Source organism: Urocitellus parryii, chromosome 3, assembly GCF_045843805.1.
Source record: "Urocitellus parryii isolate mUroPar1 chromosome 3, mUroPar1.hap1, whole genome shotgun sequence".
NCBI lineage: Eukaryota > Metazoa > Chordata > Mammalia > Rodentia > Sciuridae > Urocitellus > Urocitellus parryii.
The window spans coordinates 1,549,212-1,570,119 of NC_135533.1; the positions used below are offsets into that span (position 1 = coordinate 1,549,212).

Below are 20,908 nucleotides of genomic sequence, written 5' to 3' on the forward strand. Positions count from 1 at the left end.
CTGCGAGAGGGCGCGGGAGGACTGTGCTGCCCAGGTGCTGGGCACACTCTGTTCACTGGGTCTGGGGCTGTCCCATGTGGCCAGGACAGATGGCAAAATCAGCTTGGGGTCTGCTTTGACTTGAACCCTCCTGAGATATGCTGCTGTGGAGTCTGCAGTGTGCTTTGGAAAGCCTCCTCTGAGCCGCTCCCGATGGCCCTGCAGGTCCGCAGGGTGGACTGTCCCTCTGGCCCAGCAGAGTAATGATAACCACCGAAAAATAACTGTGGTGACAGGTCTCTGCTTGTGTCGCGTGGTAGAAAGTGTCCTTTACAGACCGAAGGTCGGGCAGGCACATGGCTGGCGCGGAACCGTGGAGGGGCCACGTGGGGGGACTCGCTGGCTCCCACATCCTACAGAACTCGTGGCGAGGCCAGAGCAGCGGAGGGCAGACGCTGCCCCGTGGCAACTGGTGTCTGTGAGCGCAGTGTCCCCTCACTGCCTGTCCCTCGGCAGTGTGGCACGTGTGACGGAGCTCACCTGGGCCCGCCTCTCTGTCCGCAGATGGTGTGGGAGAGCGGCTGCGCTGTCATCGTCATGCTGACGCCCCTCACGGAGAACGGGGTGCGCCAGAGCCACCACTACTGGCCAGACGAAGGCGCCAACCTCTACCACTTCTACGAGGTACCGAGGCAGGGGTGCCCGCGTCCCCAGGGAGGAGCCTGTGCCCGGGCTGCTGGGTGAGGTGGCCAGCAGCTGACCAGTCCTGTCCACTAGGCAGAGGCAGGGCCACGCAGGGCAGGCAGCACCACAGGTCCTCAGGGGTCTAGGTGCCACATGGCTGTGTGGTTATGGCCCGGACTCTGGGGTGCACCGTGTGTCCCCACACCTGAAGTGTCGACCCCAGCGCTGGCAGGATAAGCAGCATACCACCTCCAGGAGGGTGGATCCTGCTCCCGGCCACCCAGGCAGGACCTCCTTCCACAGAGAGCACTGCCATTGTCCCGAGGACCGAGGGGCTCCTGGCCCGGGCCAGGGCTTCCCGGTGTCTGTACAGGTGATTTCAGAGCAGAGGGAAGCACCGGGCCAAGCCAAGGCTGAGCTGCCGCAGCTGTCATGTTGTAAGACACCCCTCTGCCCCAACGGCAGCATGGGGTGCAGGCGCCTGTGACTCACGAGGCATGGCCTGTCCTGTCCCCTCCTGTCCCCTCCCCCTCAGGTCAACCTGGTCTCGGAGCACATCTGGTGCGAGGACTTCCTGGTGAGGAGCTTCTACCTAAAGAACCTGCAGACTCGGCAGACGCGCACCGTGACCCAGTTCCACTTCCTGAGCTGGTATGACCGGGGCGTCCCCTCCTCCACAGGGGCACTCCTGGACTTCCGCAGGTAAAGAGCTGCCCGCAGCCCATGTAGCCAGAGGGTGACACCAGGCAGCAGGGCACGGGCTGGCACCAGATCCGTGTCTGGGTAGCTGCAGCCGTGGGCATCCTCTGGGGCAAGAGGTGGGGGACCTGCTGCTGTCCTCCAGCCTTGGTGCTGGTTAGTGGCGAGGTGGACACCTTAACATGGTGGGAGGGTGGCCCTTGGTTCAGCCGACAGCCCCAAAGTGAGGATATGAGGCCTGCGTGGCCAGCTGGGCCCTCGCCTGTCGGCTGGGGTGAGGCTTGATAAGGTGGCTGGATTCTGGGGTGGACTGTCTCAGGCAAGAGCCCTGGGCATGGTGGGATCGCGGCTGCGTTCTCAGTGGCTGTCCGCCGGGCAGTTGGCCAGTCGCCCCACGAGCTGTCCCGTCCTGAAGCGTGTGCTGTTCTGCTGCACAAACGCGAGGCTGTGGTGGGAAGAGATCAGCAGCGCAGCACAGCAAGCCCATGCACAGGGAGTGGGGCTGCGGTCTCAGGGTTGGCCACAGTGGCTCAGCGTGGGGCCTGCGGTGGCCCCAGGCAGCAGCACCGAAGCCAGGCGTGGGGCAGGCAGCACCCTCCTCGGAGGCACTCGGGCCAGGAGCAGAGTGAAGGCGAGGCGCGTCCTAGCCCCGCATGGCCGGCCCCCAAGAGCAGTGTTCGTGTGGCCCTGGGGACCACTGTCACCTTGACAGGGCCAGCTCCTCTGCTGATTTTGCAGGTGGAGGCTATGGTTGGTTATGACACGATTTCTTTTGCCTTCTGGTCCATTTGAAATAATTACAACATTTTTATCTCGATTGCTCTTTGGGTCAGATAGCATGTGAAAGAGCTCAAGGAGGGTCTTTGGTGTCATATCTGTCACATACGCTCAGTGACTCCCATCCAATTCTGTCCCCACCCCAGAGATGGACCTAGAACCCTGAGCTGCTGCCCATTCCCCAGTTTCCTGGCCACTGCATATGTCTTCTCAGTGCACAAAGACGTGCCACGTGGAATCTCACCTGGGTTCCTGAGGTCATCTTCAAACCAGTCATTACCAGCAAAATGATGAAGCTGAGAGGCGGCCACTCATGCCGGCACTCTGTCTCTAAGCTCATCCTGTGTGGTTGACATATATGCATATGGGCACGTGTCTATATGCATATATGGAATGGAACATACCCATACCCAAACCTCAGGGTTCCAAACACATCGCAAAGAAAAATGGATTCCCCAAACTCCCTTGCTCCAGGGTCTGAGAACACGTGGCCCAAGAAAGTCTTTGTTAAATCGAAAAGAAAGCAAACTTCTAGCCCGGTATGACGTCCTTGCTGGCCGTGTCTGGCAGGACCGGGAGTCCAGTCAGGCCGGCCGCACCTTCCCTGGACAGTGGGCACCAGTGGCGACACACCCAGATGTGCATCTCCGGAAGGTGGTTCTCTGTGCAGCAGCCGAGTGCCAGCAGCTGTGTCTGGAGACGCCTCCGATGCAGGGTGCAGGGTTGCTCACCTCTGAGCGACAGACAGAGCTTCTCTCCCCGGCCTGGTGTGTGCATCAGGCTCCTGAGATGTGTAATTAACTGTTCCTGGAGCCCAGAGGGAGCACATTTACACTCTACAGAGAACTGCTAAGGGGTAATTAGCATCACACGGGAGGCCTCGCTTGGAGAACCTCTCTCCCGCTGTCTGTCCTCTCTCCCTCTCTCCTGCACCTCTTGCTGTGTGCCATAGCATTCACTAACGCTGCTCACTGTAAACATGGACAAAGCCTTACTTTGCCAGCTCATTAGCGGTGGCCAGTGTCATTTTTGTGATGTTGCAGCTAGTAATATGAGCCCAGTTGCATAGTCACAAAAGTGATCATTGGAAACTGTGTCTGCTGCAGGGACATGTGGGGACCCTCTGAACCTCTCACGGCCTCACCTTTGCTTGCTGTTGGTTTGCATGGCGGTTTCTTCTCACTCAGTGGCCCGAGGGTTGGTTTGTATCACTAACCGCTCCTTCTCGGTTAACGCCTCCTGTGGAAGCATAAGTAACGCCGGTTTCCTGGATGTGGAGACCCCCTGCTGACTGGGGATGTGTCTGAGACACTAGTGAGACCCTGTGTGTGCTCATCTCCTCCAACGATCTGCATCTGCACCTAGGGCCCACCCGACGAGCCCTTAGGGTCCACATGCGAGGGTTTTGCTTTCCTGTCTGTGATGTTCCCTGATCTGAGTGCATGGTTCTTTGTAATTAAAGATCTGAGCCATGTCACTGCAGCACACTCCCACCCGTGCCCTCCAGACCACTCGTGGTCGCTGTAATAGGTCTGGCCCAGGGCAGGGAGCTGGTGTGGACATTGAAGTTACAGCAAACCCTTGCAAAGGCCTGCAGAGGCAGCTGGTGACAACCTGCTGGAGAGAAGGACATCTCGTATGCCACAAATGAAGACAGGGCTCCCGGGTGGAGAAGAGAGACGCTGCCTCATGGCCCGTCCTCCGGTTCTACTCACGTGCCCCTCACCCAGCCAGGGCAGAAGCACTCTGCCAGACAGGCAGCTGAGCAGATGCAAATGACTGCTGGCCCCCAGACCCACATCCTTACCCCACACAGCTGCAGAAGGCCCTAGTGTCAGGCTCTTGTTTTTAACGAGCCTCTCTTTGTGCTTGACCCAATCAGGACAGAGTGAGAGAACCTGTTGATGGAGCAGTGTGTTTCGTCTTACAAGCAGTGGCCCAGCTTGGAATAGAGCAGAAGGTCCCGCAGGTGTGGAGCTGAGGCCTTCACGTTAGCCAGACGCAGCACCTAGAAATTTGTCTGAGGGAGAAAAGACTTTAAAAGTGAATCCCCAAAGAGGGCCGATAGTTGATCTTGCTTGATGCTATGCATGCACACACACACATGCATGCACATGTACTCACATGCACACATACATATACACACCTGCACACACACATGCACACATGTGTGCATATATACACGGATGTGCATACACCTACATATACGTACATACCTACTTGTGGGCCCATATGCATTCATGTGTGTGTGCAAACCTGTGCACGTGCTCCTGTACACACATGCATGCACACATCCTCACAGGTACATACATACACACATGCATGTGTGTACATACTTGCATGCACACTCTGGCTGAGTACACATACATGTACACATGCACATGGGCATGTGCACACATATACACACGTGTGTGCACATGTGTGTGCACACATACTCAGATGCATACGCACATGCCTACATGGGCACGTGTACACAGTCTTTTTTCTGCCCGGGGTGCAGCCCAGGGCCCTGTACATTCCAGCCATGCCCAGCCCCAGGCACAGTTCTCATGAGCTGTGAGCTTCACATTCCTCTTTTTGAGTGCATGTCTGGGGCCAGAACTTGCTTTCTCAGAGCTGGCACTTGTGACATCTGTACAGCCACATCAGCAGTGGAAGATTTTAGCAGCAGGTCCACATGGCTCTGTCTCCCAGTCTAGTCTCCAAAGGTGAAGAACTTGGAGGTGTTCTGGCATGCACGTGCTATTGATCACAGTGGCTTCGTTCTTACTTGTCACCTCCCCAGCCTTACCATCACAGGGTACAAAGCCAGGAAGGGCCCCTGCAGGAAGGACCTGACCACCAGAGTGCTGGCTTGCCTTACACGCTCCAAGCCCTCCCTTTTTCAAGGCTTCTCTGGGTGGTCCACCAGCACGAAGATGCTGCCCATTTCCACAGGCTAGAGAGCAGCCGAGATCAAGTGCTCTGAACAGGCTTTGAACACGACCTATCTGCAGGTGGGCGCATCTCATCTAGGCTCTGCAGCCTGCCCCCTCAACTCGCCTTACGCTGTCCAGGTTGGGGGCTCCGACTCCCGTCAGAAGTACCTCGTCCTATTACTCTGTGGAGGAAGTAGGAAAAAGGAACCCTCTGGCGGCGGGGCTGCCTGGTATTGAAGTCTCTACTCAGTGCCAGTTGCCGGCACTCACCTCCCTCCCTCCACCCGGTGCTCTGTGGCAGCCGTCGATTGAATTTCCACCTCCAGCTGGCCACCCCGCTGCTCCACAGGCAAGCCTTTGCAAAGAAAGTGATTTTCCCATTTCTGGTTCAAGGGGAAAACATTTTTTCTGTACTGTCATTTTTCTTTAGTCTTACATTGTTTGAGTTCATGCAGTACATTCTAGAAACATCCCTTCATCCATTTTTCCCTTCCGATAAACTGAGATCCTGTCTTTAATTCTCTCAAGTAAGAAATATGTGAACATGTTTCCTTGTTTCACTGAATTTAAAAACAAAAAACCCTAGAATCTTATATCGTCAATTTTAAGTCAGCCCTCTGATTTGGACAAAGGTTAGTTAATGAAATCTTAAATATATTCTCATTATTAATTTTCATAACTTCTAATCTAAAAGCTGCACAATGGAGCTATTTTTATACATATTCAAATTTATAAAAATGGAAAAGACTATTTTTATACATATTCAAATTTATAAAAATGGACTCCACGGTGATTTAGATGTACTTACCTGAAACCCAGAGGTCAGATAGGATCTTTGATGCTTCTTTCAGACCATCTGGTAATATCACATTCCAATAGGACGTTCAGGCTGTGAGAAACCCTGAGCATGACTTGCAACCCCCCCCCCCCACCGTCTTAGTGGAACATCAAGTCACCGTGTCATGCGGAGGTCAGACCCCCCGAAGCCGAGGAGAAGGGGGAGGAGGCCCCATGGGAGGGCGAGAGCCAGGGCAGGACCCTCCCAGGCGCTTGTACCTGGAAAGGGGGTCAGGGTTGAGAATTGTTTTCAAAGCTCTGTTCAACGAGTTTATGTTGAAAGGAAAAATCTTTAAACTGATATGTGTCATTTTTAATTTTCTTTGTCCAACAGACTATTTTAAAATGATCTCAATGATATGGACTTTCTGCTTTGGGGATTGGTTGTTTTGAATAGCAGAGTCTTAGTGTATCACTATAATTTTTATATCTCTTTTTATTTCAGAAAAGTAAACAAGTGCTACAGGGGCCGTTCTTGTCCAATCATTGTTCACTGCAGGCAAGTACGACTTTTAACCTGGATCAGTAAGTGTTGCTATTTCAAAAAATAACTGGTGCACTCCATACGGAGGCTGGACTTTCTAGTTGCTCCATTAGTACATCTTGCTGATATTCCTAAGGGAAACCAGAGCTATAAGCATCATCCACTGTGCCTCTGGCTGAGTGAGGCCGGGTGTGCATCTCTGAACCCACCTTAGCTGCCTGACGTGTCTTCTTTCTAGCAAGCTCTATGCTGTGTACCATAATTTCCAAATGTCCGTGTCCTGCCCACATTATTTTTTCTTAAATTGTCATGTTGCCACTGAGACCACATTTTTGGTGGGTTTTTAGTGAGTGGCATTGTCTTGCCCTGAGAGGTTTGGGCCCTTTGTGAGAAGTGCCCAGGGCAGTCATGAGCAGGGACAAGTCCTGTCCTACAAAAGACATGTCCACCTCTCACTTATTGCAAGAATCTGGGCCCTTGGGCAATATTCCAGTGACCATACCCTTAAGTAGGTTAGACCCCCCACCAGCTGGAACAGATCCAGCCAGAGAAAGTTCAGCTAGGGTTCTGCCCCTGCCAGACTCCACGTGCAACTGGTTTGGGTGAAGACCTTAAACTCTGATTTCTAAAGCCATCTCCCTGAACATTCCTTTCTGTGGAATAAAAAGAAGATCTGTCCCCAGAGATCAAGGACCCAATCTGCAGTTCAGAGGAGAGGCAAGAGTGTGTGGCTCCAGAGGTCCCCCTGGGAGCAGGGAGGGCTCTGCGCCAGCCTCTCCGTGGAGAGGTTGGCAGAGTGCGTCTGCGGCCTGTGCGCTCTGAGGGGCACATCACTGGTCACCTGTGGCCACCTGAGGCCTGCCACAGCCTGGGCTGCTGTGTCTCCTGCCTGTGAAGCTTGTGCGAAGGTCCATCTCTCCCCTGCGGCTGTCCCAGCCACTTGCTGAGGCCAGACGGGGTGCTCCACTGTGAAGACTGCCCGCAGCGGCGGACGCCGCAGCCACAGAGCCCTGCGGTCACGATGACTGTCGGAGCCTGCGGATGAGAAGCGTCCTCCACTGTCAGTGGCCGTGGGGTCGGAGAGCATCTACTCCGTCCGCACTGGTGGCCATGCTGGTCAGAGGGCAACTGCCCACATATTCCCTGTGAGGAGGGGACGGCCGCAGGGCCACTTTCCTCCCAGCAAAGAAACTTTTCTTTTTCTTTTTTCAATTTGCTGTTGTTAAAACATAATTCAAGACATTTTTACAACGCTCGTCCAGATGGTAAATATTCCAATTTTAGCTGGTGGGATGAGGAAGAGATGAAATGAGAGCACTTTTTAAAGAATGTGATTAAGTAACAAGTGAAATGTGTGTTTCTGCGGCAAGAGGGCGGCTGGAGAGCCCAGCCCAGGCCAGGCCCACAAGGCGGGGCAGTGCCCCAGGTGCTCTGGATGTCAACCCATCCCCTCCAACACAGGCACTGCCTCTTCATTTTGTTTTGTTTTGTTTCTGACAAAATTTACCCCACCTCTGGCCAAAGAGAGGGGGAAGAAGTTTGGAAAGAGACAAATGTGTACCAAGGAGGGTGGCTAATCCCAGGCTCCCTCTCCAGGGCTGCTCCTGCCCTGCCTTCTGCCCCAGCAGCTCTGGGCCCTCTCCCCTCTCCCTCCTCCTCCTCCTGCCGGCCTCCCCCGCCCCCTCCTCGTCTCCCCCTCCCTCCCCTCCTCCCCTCTAATTCGCAGCCCCCTTCCCTTCCCCAAGCACTTGAACGTAGAGGAGATAGCGCTGCTAGCTTTGCGGTGCGTGGGTCACCGGACAGGCAGCACCTCATTCTCTCTCCTTCTGTTGACAGCGATGGTGCAGGCCGGAGCGGGACCTACGTCCTGATTGACATGGTTCTCAATAAGATGGCCAAAGGTGAGACTGCCAGTCTGGCTGCTTTGTTGTGGCTCAGAGATGGGATGGCGTTGCCATGGCAACACGGGGGGTGCTATTCACAGGAGGCCTTGGAGAGAATCAGCCGATTGTTCCTTCCCTGAATCGCAGGAAGGCTATTTGCAGCAGGCGGGGTTCATTTCTGAGGTTCCCGCTCTGCTGTCAGCCTGAATGTGCTGAGCACATAGTAGGTCTGATAAGAATCAATCACACACCCCCCGATGCAACATTAGGACCGGAAGAGGGCCATCTCGGGTCTTTAAATGTTGCAGCAAGCTGGACAGCCTAGGGTGACCACAGTGTGGCTCACAATGTGGCTCAGGTCTCCTACTAGAGTCGCCCTACTAGTCTGGTAGTGATGTCACCAGTGCCAGCCACCTTATCTCCAAGGAACCAGTCTTGAGGGTTGGGTTTTTGCTTTGGGGTGTTGGGGTGAAACCCAGAGCCTTGCACACCTAGACAGGCCCCTCCACTGTGCTGCTTCCCCAGCCCCCCAATACTCTTAACATTGTTCAGTGGCTCTTTGTCCTCCGAGAAGGGGAGCACTGTCCAACGGGGGGACCCCTGGACACTGCAGTCAAGGCAGGGGTGCAGCGACACCTGTGGCCAGCCTGCCCGTGGTGATCTTTCCCTGGGGCTCAGTTACAGAGGAAGGAGGGGCGGAACTGGTCTGGCACTTGCCAGGCCATCTCCAGAGAGGAGACCCATGAGAGGCCCCCTGCCCAGGCCCAGGCAGGAGGCATCACCAAGGAGCCAGTGAGCACGCGCCTCCTCCACGCAGTGCGCTTGGGGTTGGAAGGACTGTGCTGTTCTCGTGGTGCCCGTTAGCTCCCCGTGGGACCTGGCAAAGAGACGGGTGGCGTTTTGTAGCCTCTGTTGAGCTGTGAGCAAGTCATCGTCTGATAACGCACACATATGCACACACACATGTATACGTATGGGCAGACACGAGGACGGAGCCTCGGCCTCCTGGAACGTGCCCTTCTTCACCTTCACCCAGCCATCAGAGCAGATCTTGACAGTGGAAGTTCGTTTCCACTATTAGTGTTAAGTAGGCGTTTTCCTTACTCCATCTTCAATGGCCAAAAAGAAAGAAAAGACATAGAGCCCATCTTTAGCCCAGGCTTAAGACATGCTAAGACAAGACCCAGGCACAACGGGACTGCGCGCTGGGCAGGGTCTCTGGACCCCACGTCGCCCCTCCCCCCCAGGGCTGAGCCACGCCCTGCAGGGCACCCAGCTGGCTCAGCCTTGCTCTGCAGCCCTGGAGAGAGTGAGCCTGGCTTCTGGACACCCGGTACCAGCTGGCACCTGACTCGTCGGCTGGCGGTGCCGTGGAAGCACCCAGGTCAAGATGCAGACGCTCCGGCTCCGCAGTGGTGTGTTGGTTTTAAGATGTAACGCGATCCTCACCTTTTTAGTCAAAAGTTCAGTTCCTTTTTCATTTTTTTCTTACCCATTCAACCAGCTGAGTCATTCAGTAACTTTTCCTTTACAAATTTGCAGTTCTTGGCGCTCAGGAGTATCAATAATGTTTATTTCTGCCCTTACCACCCAGCTGCCTTCTCTCTCAGGAACACACACATTTCCCTCCCCTCACCCCAGAGCAGCTTCCGCAGAACGCAGGCCGACCTACTAAGCAACACCTTACAGCCCTTTGTAAACACTCATCCCCAGTGGAAATTTGCTAGTCCAAACCGCGGGAGCCTGAGCAGGTGCCAAGGAGGCCGGCCTGTGCCGGGCGGCCTGGTGGCCATCCAGGCCAGCAGCCTGGACCTTCAGCAGCCAGTTCACCTCCTGGAGGGCAAGCAGGGCAGTAGGTTCCGCGGCTGGGGCGGGGGCCCACCATTGTCCGGCGCCCTGGTGCGCCATTTGCCGGCTCCGCTGTGGCCTGTAATGTCAAATTCCATTTGAAGCGTGGACGCAGTTCTCAACAATGCAAGCCAGCCATGTGGAACTGGCCGAAGCGGGCAGGCTCCCAGCTGGCTCTGAGCTTGGTGGCCCGCCCTCTCCCTGACCTGCTCCCCTTCTCTGGCGGGGGTGTGTGCGGTGTGAAATCCCCTGACCTGGGCCGCCCTGGTCTCTGGAGAGATCAAAGGGCAGGCGGCCCCTCACCAGCTGAGGTGGGCCTTTCCCAGGCGCCACCCCGAGAGGCCACAGGGGGTTTTGTCCTGTGCGGCCAGGGCCCTCTTTGTCTGGCCTGAGAAGCTGGAGGCCCGCTTTGCCGTCCCAGCCTTCATCAAATGATCAAAGGCCCCAAACCCTGGACATGAAGCCTTTCTTCCCATTTCCCTGTCTTAAAAGGAATGAATTGCACCAGGACCAAAGAAAGCCTTCCCCAGCTTTCCTGTGCAGCCGCCTGGCCCTGCAGCGCCGCCCAGCTGCACTGGCAGCACAGCGCCCTTGTTCACAGGCCTTTCAGGGATTAGGCCCAGGGCCTGCGTGAGGCCTGACGAGTAACTCAGTTCTTTCTCTGCTGTCTGGTTTATTAGCAAGTGGACAATAATGCGCTTTGAAATCAAAGTAAATAGGGCCTGGTCCACTTGATGGTGGCGGACAAGTAAAGGGTGAGCACTTCTCCGCATTTTTCTGTTGCAGCTGGGGGCGGGGGGCGTGTAGCCCGTGATGGGGTCAGGATTTTTTCCCGGGTAGTGCTGCCTCTGGCTGAAGGGCTAGCTCTCACGCAGGAACGCGCCCAGCTCCTGCTTTTCCACTTCTGCTCGGTCCCTGACATCTCCTCTTCAGAGTTTTCTCCTGTTCATCACTTTTTCAAAGGGTCCAAGAGGGCCTGTTGCTGGGTCAGCCTGAGGCTGTGGGGAGGCAGAGCTGTCGGGAACCCCGTGTGGAGCCTGGCGGCTGTGCACTCACTCTTTCTCCCCGAGGCCCACTTGCAGACGGCTAGGCTCTGGAGAACTGGGCCCTGGCTAAGGCCCCAGGAGGGTGGTGGCAGGGAGGCCCCTTCTTTTGTTTGACAGGGACTAAAGACTGGGAATTCCGTTTCTTGTCTCTCGTGCCACCCGTGGCTGAAGCCTGTCTGCTCAATGACCTGCCACACAGCAGGGGGCGGTCCCAGCACCTGCCCAGCCAGGTCCCCCTCAGCCCTGGGCTGGCTCAGGTGCTTCCCACCCACCTGTGCCCCGGAGGGACCTGTGGAGCAAGCTGTCTGCACTGCCCCTTCCCTGTGCTGCCCTGTACTGCGGATGTCACACTCGGGTGCCTCCCCTGAGTGAACTTGAGTGGCCTCTGTCCTGTGTGACTGGCTGGTCACCCCACCCAGGTCCTCAAGGCTCATCTGTGTGGCTTCTGCAGGGCCCCTTCCTTTTGTGACAGAGACGTTAGACCACTTGGTTCATCTGCGGATGGACATTTGTGTCATTTCCAGTTTGGGGCATGTGAGCGGGCTGCTGGGAAGGTGGGCACGGCACAGGCCCAGGAGAGTACTGCAGGATGGGACGGCCCACTGTCCAACTGAGGGACACCTCACCACTCTCCTCCACCGCGCTGTGGTCCCGGTTTCTCTGCACACTGGCCAAGGCCGGCTGTTCTCACTCTTGAGTGAGACACTTCACGCCCTCATGGGTGAGAAGTGGCCTCTCCTTGTGGCCTTGATCTCCTTTGCCTGGTGACCGGGGCCCTGAGCACCTCCTCTGACTTTTGACTGTGTGCATCAACTTTAGAGGACGTTCTGCTGAGTCCGGGGAGGTGGGCCGGGGAGGTGGTCACGGGTCGAGGAGTCCCGACCTTCTGTGCGTCCTCCATCTCGGACCTACCACCCGTGGGCAGTGGGCAGCCCTCATCCTCTGGGAGTGTCTCTTGTTGCACAAAAGTGTCTGGTTTGTCTCTGCCTTTTGTGTCTGTGTTCGGGCTCATACCCAAGGAGTCTGCCAAATCCAAGGTCCTGGAGATATTTTCTCCTAAGAGACGTCACCTTTTGGTGGCAGGTCTGAGCAGAATGGGGACAGCGGCCCCAGAAGGAACGAGAGAGTTCGGAGTGGAGGAGGCAAGCGGCTGTGGCCCAACGCTGCCTGGCTGGTGGCTGGGGCTCCTCCGTGGCTGTCTGTGACAATACCAGGTCTTTCTCAAATGACATTTTACGGCTCATTGAACTTTCTAAAACTAACACCCGTTCAGAGCTGTGCTGCCCAATACAGTGGCCTGTGTGGTCACCTTGTTTAATTAAAGTTAAGTAAAATTGAAAAGGAACTGTCCTCAGATGTGCTGGTCACATCCTCGTGCTGGGCAGCCATGCTGCCAGGTAGAGCAGTGCACAGAGCACCGTCCACCACAGCACAGGTCCTGCTGCCCGTGCTGCTGGGAGAGTAGCATGAGAAGATCACCCTATGGTCTCTCTGAGCCCAGCCCCGTCTCAGTGCAGTGGCCTCTGGGCTGGCCTCTCTGCCTCCTGTCCCCCTCCCAATCTGCCCTCATCTGGGAGTCCACAGGAAACCTCGGATGCCTATCCCTGTACCACTCTCGGGCCTTGCTGGTTCCTTCGGTGAGAGCACAGGGCCCTTGCACATGTGCCCCAGGGCTGGAATGCACCCCAGCCCCCTCCTGCCCTCCTCAGGGAGTCCTGATGCTCCTCACAGCATCTCACACACCTTTTTCTCCTCAGGAAACGTGCCGAGCCATGAAGGTGCCCTCCAGTGGGCCCCAGGGAGGCAGAGCCAGCCTCCCACGGGCAGCCTGTTGGCAGGACACCCATACTTGGCAGGCACAGTATCTGGGACTCAGTGAGCAAACCAGAAGGGGCCCCATCCTCCCAGACTTCACCCTCTGTCCATGTCCATGGCTTCTACAGCTACAGCTTGCAGCTCAAGAAGGCACTGACCAGAATGCCAGGGGCCACCCGCTCCCCAGAGCTGGTGACAGTCCACAGACCTGTGCTCATGGGACAGAAGGGGACCTGGGGGCTCATTTATTAGAGCAGATCCCCAGAGGTTTAGGGACTTGCCCAAAGCCCCCCAGATGGCCAAGGTCAGACCCAGAGCCCAGGAGGGAGGGAGGTGGACAGTAAGACCTTTGCGTCAAACTGTAGAGGTGCGGGCAGCAACATATCCCAGGGACAGAGGGGGGTCAGAGGAGGGTCATCTTGGGCTGTGGCGAAAACCACAGGGAAGAAGAAACTGAAGGCCTGAGTGACAGGCCAGCTAGTGTCCCCGAGTGTTGGCAGCCATGGTCACGGGAAGTGAGGCGCCCCAGCCGTGTGGGTGGAACTGGCCGGCAGGGCCAGGGAGGGGTGGAAGCTGAGGACCCCTGGGAGGACCAGGCCAGACCCGCCGTGGAGGTGCGGCACATGGGCGGGAAGGCAGGGCCTGCACAGAGTGTGGCCCACCGTGGATGGGCTGGGCAGGTGGGGGCCAAGGACGCCCTCGTGTCATGAGCACAGATGCCGAAGACCACAGACGCCGGGGCCTTACGCTGTCTTCAGGTGACAATGCCATCCTCTTGGCTCAGGGACCTCTCTGTGGAGTGTGGGGAGGGATGAGGGACAGGTGGGACGAGGGACGAGGACGCTCTGAGCTTCTGGTGCGTCCCAGGTTGTGGAACGCCACAGTCCCGAATCCACCCTGGCACCTGGGCACTGGGTATGTCCCCAGGGCAGCGGGCAGTGCACACAGGTGTGAGCCCAGCCACAGGCGTGGTGCAGCTGGGCCGTGGCTGGCCACAGGCCATGGACTCTGCGGTCACTCCCTAACGGGACAGGAGAGCACCCTTCCCTGGGGTTCAGCTCAACGTCCTGCAGCAGCACCCCGTCCCTGGGGGCCAGGCCTCCTACTGCGAGGGGTGAACGTCACCTCACAGTCGTCCACGTCTGATCTGTCCCCTCCCCGCCCTGCGGGCTCCAGCAGGACTGTGGACACTGGCAGGCCTGGCTCTCTGCCATGCCACAGGGCCTCCTCTCTGTGCCTCCCCCTGCCACAGAGAGACCGCGAAGGCCCTGCAGGGCAGAGACCCTGAGAAGCCCAGGGCTCGTGGCCCGCCAGGCCAGTGGCCCTGGGAGCGTGGCGGGGGGGAACAGTGGCCTCCTGCAGGAGGGCAGCCCAATGGGTCACTCTGAGGTTCCCGAGTCCGTGCAGCAGGTTCTGCCATCCCCCGGGAAGTGGAGACCGCTCTCGCCAGCCGGGGGGTGGGGGGCAGGTGCTGCCCCGAGGCCTCCGCCCCGGCCCCCTCCAGCAGGTCTTTCTGGTGTTTGGGGCCCTTCTCTCTCCGCCTGGGGGCACCTGCTCCCTCTCCCCCTCTCCTCGCTGCAGGGCAGCCTCGGTGCCCTGCCCGTCTTCGCCCTGCCGGCCCCTACTCACCTGCCCTTCCCTTACTGGTCTCGTCCACCCCGCAGCAAAGCCTCCCACCCTGGCTGCCCCTTCTGGTGCAAGAGGTCCCACGCAGAGGCCTGGGCAGCTCCCAAAGGCAGACACCAATGAAGTGCCCACCCTCCCACCCAAGGCCTCCTTCCGGGCTGTGCGTCATCCTAGAGGGACTCCACTCCTGGGACAGGAAACATCCACACGGCCCTCACCCCGCTCTCGGGCAGCAGTGGTGGCACCACGTGGACTGTGTAGGATTAAGGAGGATTCTGGGGCCATTAGCAAGAGAATGCTCCGGGGGTCGGTGTTGCCCTGGGCAGAGCCACCGCTGGGGACACCTCTGTCACTTGGAGCCACTAATCCTCACATCAGCTTATGTAGGCAGAACTCCGTGTGCGAGTCCATGCCGTGGGGTCTGCGCAGTCTTGTTGGATGGTCCAGAAGTCAGATCGTCAGGATGCTGCCCACAGCTCCGGTCCTTCTGGGCACCCCAGGATGAGACTTAGAGCAGAGTCCTACATCTTGTTTGTTTATATTTTTACAAAGACTTGTAAGCACCCTACTTTCTCCAGATGATTTAGAATATTTTTCAAAAGGAAAGAACATGGTGTCTGGTTTGTCTTGTAGGATACACTTGATTTTCAAGGGACCATGGAGCCAAGGGGTCTCCTTTGATCCCACAAAATGTTGCAAAAAGGAGATTATAATTTATGTAGGTCAGCAAAAAGGCTTCTTATAATTTCCATAAGTCTTTAGCTAGAGTCATTCAGAAAAGTGTGAAGTAAAAACAGAAATCCCAGAACAGAGTGTGTGTGTGAGAGATGTGAGGGGTGGGGCATGGAGGTGAGCACGTGCATGTGATGTGGGGGTGTGGTGTGTTCATATGGTGTGTATGTGGCATGAGTGTAGGGTATATATGGGTGTACACTTGTGCATCTGGGAGTGATGGGTGCAGGTGTGTACGTGGGTGTACACATGTGTGTCTGGGTGTGATGGGTGCAGGTGTGTGCATGGGTGTATGTGCATGTGTCTGGGTGTGATAGGTACAGGTGTGTGTATGGTTGTATGTGCATGTGTCTGGGGGTGATGGGGTACAGATGCGGGTGTGTGGATGTGCATGTGTGTGTCTGAGTGTGATGGGGTGCAGGTGTGTGCATGGGTGTGCATGTGTGTGTCTGGGTGTGATAGGTACAGGTGTGTGTGGGGGTATGCATGTATGTCTGTGTGATGGGGGTGCAGATGTGTGCGTGGGTGTGCACGTATGTGTCTGGGTGTGATGGGTGCAGGTGTGTGCGTGGGTGTGTGCAATGTATCTAGGTGTGATGGGTGTAAGTGTGTGCATGGGGGTACATGTGTGTGTCTGGGTGTGATGGGGTACAGGTTGTATGTGGGTGTGCTTTGTGTGTTTGTGTGTGAGGGGTGCAGGTGTGTGCATTTGTCTGGGTGTGATGGGTGCAGGTGTGCGTGGGTGTGCATGTGTGCATCTGGGTGTGATGGGGTACAGGTGTATATGTGGGTATGCAGGTATGTGTCTGGGTGTGATGGATGCATGTATTTGCATGGGTAGGCCTGTGTGTCTAGGAATGATGGGTGCCTGTGTGTCTAGGTATGTGTGTGAGTGCGCACATTATGTGGGTGTGATGGGTGCAGGTGTGTGCGTGAGTGTGCATGTTATGTGGGTGTATCTGGGTGTGATGTGTGTATGAGTGTGCACGTTATATGGGTGTGAGGGGTGCAGGTGTGTGCATGAGTGTGCACATTATATGGGTGTGAGGGGTGCAGGTGTGTGCATGAGTGTGCATGTTATATGGGTGTGAGGGGTGCAGGTGTGTGCATGAGTGTGCACATTATATGGGTGTGAGGGGTGCAGGTGTGTGCATGAGTGTGCATGTTATATGGGTGTGAGGGGTGCAGGTGTGTGCATGAGTGTGCACATTATATGGGTGTGAGGGGTGCAGGTGTGTGCATGAGTGTGCATGTTATATGGGTGTGATGGGTGCAGGTGTGTGCGTGGGTGTGCATGTTATGTGGGTGTGATGGATACAGATGTGTGAGGGTGTACATGTGTGTGTCTGGGTGTGATGGATGCAGGTGTGTGCATGGATGTGTGTGCATACACATGTGTGTGGTTGGTCCCAGCAGGCAGCGCTGCGGCTTGGCTTGGCGAGTGTCAGGGCTACCTTGGTGGAGGAAGACAGAGTGTCCCTGACTCCTGTCACCTGCAGCCAGGGTTTGTCTTGCTGAACAGGAGGGGCCTCCGGCTGTGTGGCCCTCACCCAGCTCAGTGCCAGTCTGGCTCTGCCAGGTGTCTTGACCTGCAGGGTTCAGCCCCTGGGAACCCAGCTCCAAGCAACAGAGAACAAGACAATCCCAGACTGGACACAGGAGACACTCTGCTGGCCTCCTGGGAGGTAGGAGCTCTTCCAACTGGTTTCTTTTGGGGTCAGAATAATCCCCATTATCTCCTTCAAATGCCTGCAGTGAGGAAAGGAGGTTTGCTCAGTTGGTCCAGAAGGTGGAACCAGGAACATTTACTCACTCAAAATGCAGGCCTTCTTTGTGGACATTTGATACAGAGTGTCCTTTGTACTTTCAAGGAAAGGGAACGCTTGGCAGTCCCAGTCTGCAGACCCAGGGGTCTGAGATCTGCAATGAAACGAATCTGGGCTTATTGAACAATCCCTCCTGGGCGTGCTGAGGAGTGACCGCAGGGCCCCAGCACACTCCCCCACCTGGACAGAGAGGGGCCACCCTCGGCCATAACCCACTCCAGGAGAAATCAAAGCAACCTCTTAAAGACACACCAGGGTCATATTTATGTGGTTTCCTTAACTCCAAATTGATTCTTTCCTGGTAAAAAATAGTTTTAATACTTTAATACTAATGTTATTTTAATGTTTATTGCTTATTGGATAATGGTTTTATCTAAAGCTGAAAAACCTCTGCTGTCTTAAAAATATATTTAACCAATGTGTAAACGTCTGCACTGGCGAGCTCTGGAAACTGGGAATCAAGTGAGAGCAGCCCTGGACGGCTCCCCAGCGGCCACTTAGGTGCAGCAGAGCAGGCGGGCGGCGGAGAGGGTGGGCGTCAGGGCAGAAAGGAGGCAAGCCAGGCAGGAGAGGGCGGCCCAGTGCACACGGCGCCCAGGTCTTGGCAGGAGGCCTGGCGCCCACACCGCTGTCCCATCCCTGGAGACATGGCCCAGACCCAACCTGTCCCCAGAGGGGCAAAGCTTGGTGCCCTCAGAAGGGGGCCGATTTTTCCTGGGGACTTGCACCCAGAGTCCCGCTCGTGGCTGAGATCCCTGTCTTGCCTCCCGCCTGGGGACCCTAGAGTGCCCAGGTCCTGGGCTGCTCCTGTGCTCCCGGGGACATGGCATTGGCCGGCAGCACCTGTGTGTGCTACCTAAGGGGCTCCCCAGGAGAGGACTCTCTTGGAGGCACGCCAAGGCACTCCCAGAGCGCTCTAAACCACCTGCCTGGCGTGGCCAGGCCACAGGCCCGCCCTTCTGCCTCAGCCCCGCCACTCTGGTTGCACAGGGTCTCTTGGTGGTCAGGAGCTGGACAGCTGGGCAGGGGCCTGCCCAGAGTGGCTCCCCGAGGGCAGTGCGTTCCTGGGGTTGTACCTGTGGGACCTACTGAAGCGCTTCCCTCACCCTGCACCTAACCCATGGTTCCTCACTCTGCTGTGCTAGAGGACATCTCTCAGACAGCTGGCTTTACCTGGCAAATCTGGGTCCTCATTGCTGTGCTTGGCTCGTTTTCAGCACTGATCCAACTTCCCCCACCACTCAGGCGTGGTTTCAGGCTCAGGGACTCTGGTGTCCCATCCAGGTGACCTCACAAGGTCAGCTCTTCCTTCTCTCACTTGCCCTCAAAACCAAAAGTGCCCCAAGGTCGTAGAACTAGGGGTTTCAACTGTAGCCTTCACAAAAATGTCCTCCATGGTCACCAGCAGTGACCAGGTCCACCAGTGATTTGTCTCAAGTCTGTCCCAGACGAGCCCCTCAACCCCAGGCTTTGGAAGACCTCAGGTTTCCGGTCAGGTGGGACAGTTCACAGCACTCCTCTGTCTCCCGAACTTCAGGCTCGTGGGTCAGGGGCTGAGTGGCCACTGTAGAGGCTGGAAGCCAGCCCCGAGCACAACTGAGATCTGGTTCTTCACGGAGGGCTTTGTTCCTGGAATCCATGTAATGGCGGTGTGCCTACGCCACCGTGAGTCACCAGGACGTCTCCTGGTGCCCTAACTGCCCATTCTGGAGGGAGGGCTGGCTGCCCACCCCCTGCCCCACAGCAGTTGGGTCTGCAGCATGGGAGGCAGAGACCAGAGGCCTTTTCAGCACTCAGGACCAATCTGCGTGAACTTGGTCTTTTAAACTCAGCTTCCCACCCAGTAGAATGCCCCATGCAGGGCCAGCGCAGCTCAGGGAGGGCCCTGGGTTTTGCACCAGGCTCCACCCTGCTACTCTCTCCAGTGTGACTCTCCCTATCGGACCCATGGTGTGCTGGCAGCCAGTCCCCAGGTGTGAATGCCTGCTGGTGCTGTGTGGTCAGCTGGGGAGGGCGAGGGGCAGCTGTGGGGCTCCCTGTGCAGAGACTGTGTTGTCTGTGTACTTTGGGTGGCTTGGACTGGTCGTGACGTCAACTTGCTCACACTGAGTGAGTGGCAGCGAGACCCACCCTGCCAGGGACTGGCTTCCCCGCGGAGCCCTGTCCTGCTGGGAAAGCTGCAGCGTGGAAGCTGGTGGACGCTCGTATTCACGGACCCCACGGACGGTGCTGGCTGCTAAGGGAGGCTGGAGAAACCCGGGGCACAGAGCACAGGACTTGTCTGCCTCCAAGGGTGCCCGGCCGGGGCTGGGCGGGGCTGTCCCTGCTCTTGCCTTGTGTCCCTTTGAGTAGCAGGACCTGGGCTGGAATTCCTCTCCTCCCAGGCCTCCGGCCCACCCCCCCTGTTCTCTGGTTGCCTGCGGCAAGGGACTCTGGCCTTCCTCCCTGAAGGTGATGTGCAGGCCACTGTCACTCAGCCCCCGGTCCCAGAGCCACGGCAGCTGATCCCTGCGGCAGCGCAGTCACAGCAGAGCCACAGGAGTCCCTCCATGTGGCCCCGCCATGTGGATCCAGTCTCCTGACGGGCATGGGGGGCAAGCTGCCGGTTCTGGTGACGCTCTCCAGGGTTTCGGTGCTGGTCCCAACAAGCCTGGGTTGCACAGGGTCTCTTTGGTTCCCCTGCTTGCAGCTGCCAGGGGCCGTGACCCTAGTCCAGACCTCAGGTAGCAGGTGGTCACAGCTCCCCACTGGGGTCACTCGCGGCCCCTGAACTCCTGGCTCTTGTGTGGGGTTCCCATGGTGGCTCCCTGCCCACTTCAGGGCCCCTGCTCCTGATTCCCGCCCTGCTCTGTGCCACTAGGGTCTCCCGTCTAAACCACAGCAAGCTTGAGGGGCTGGGATCCGTCCCGTGGTTGTCTGTCCTTCAGGGAGCCTGACACACTGGGAAGCAGGAGTGTGCGTGGAAAACACTCGGGTTGAACTTAGAGTCGGGTAGCATCTGTGTGCACCCAGCGTCACCCGCCTTAGGACAGGCGCGGCCCCGAGCCCCGCCGGAGCACACGGCCACGGTGGTGTCACCCCCCCTTCAGCTCTGGAACGCTCTCAAACGCAGGCACTAAGGTAGAAAAGATGGGTCTGACGGATCTTTTCTAAAAGGAGAATAATCCTATGGAATCAAAATCAAAGCACATACGCGGCTTCCTCCGACCAGGGTTCTCTCAACGCCACCAGAAAGGCCGGCGACGCCTCGGCCTGTGGCGGCTGGCTGTCGATAAGTACCCGCACAGGCACTTAACACGGCTCTCAGCCCGCTTTCTTGAATTAATGCTAATGAAAGCTGCCCTCGCCTTATTTCTCTATATGAACGCTGGGATCGCAGCTGCCTGCCAAGCGGCTGAGGGATGAGTGTAATAATTTTCAATTGGCCTCTTTGCCCAAAGGGAACCTGATAGCCGGAGATTGACAGATGCGGCATGGATTATCCTGGCTCTGGACTCAGCCCAATTTGTGGTTTGTTGCAGGTGCTAAGGAGATTGATATCGCCGCGACCCTGGAGCACTTGAGGGACCAGAGACCAGGCATGGTCCAGACAAAGGTACTGTCAGCCGGCCCTCGGGGACTTGAGATATTGACAGTGTCCCTCTGCGGCTGTTCTCCTCAGAGGAGCGGGGATCAGGCCTGGTTTAATATCAGCCACATGCAGCCCTCTGCTCTGACTGAGCGTGTCCACAGCATGGGCAAGGGTGGCCAGGGC

General features: G+C 56.9%; 1 protein-coding gene across 1 annotated transcript in view; it reads left to right on the forward strand.

Annotated features, from left to right (window-relative positions):
• Ptprn2 (protein tyrosine phosphatase receptor type N2) overlaps positions 1-20,908 on the forward strand; it is a 794,381-nt gene that overhangs the window by 771,575 nt on the left and 1,898 nt on the right. The window contains exons 17-21 of the mRNA XM_077795880.1: positions 544-663; positions 1,199-1,365; positions 6,340-6,393; positions 8,215-8,279; positions 20,676-20,749. Of these exons, the coding sequence (XP_077652006.1) occupies positions 544-663; positions 1,199-1,365; positions 6,340-6,393; positions 8,215-8,279; positions 20,676-20,749 (480 nt within the window). The remainder of the gene's footprint in view (positions 1-543; positions 664-1,198; positions 1,366-6,339; positions 6,394-8,214; positions 8,280-20,675; positions 20,750-20,908) is intronic.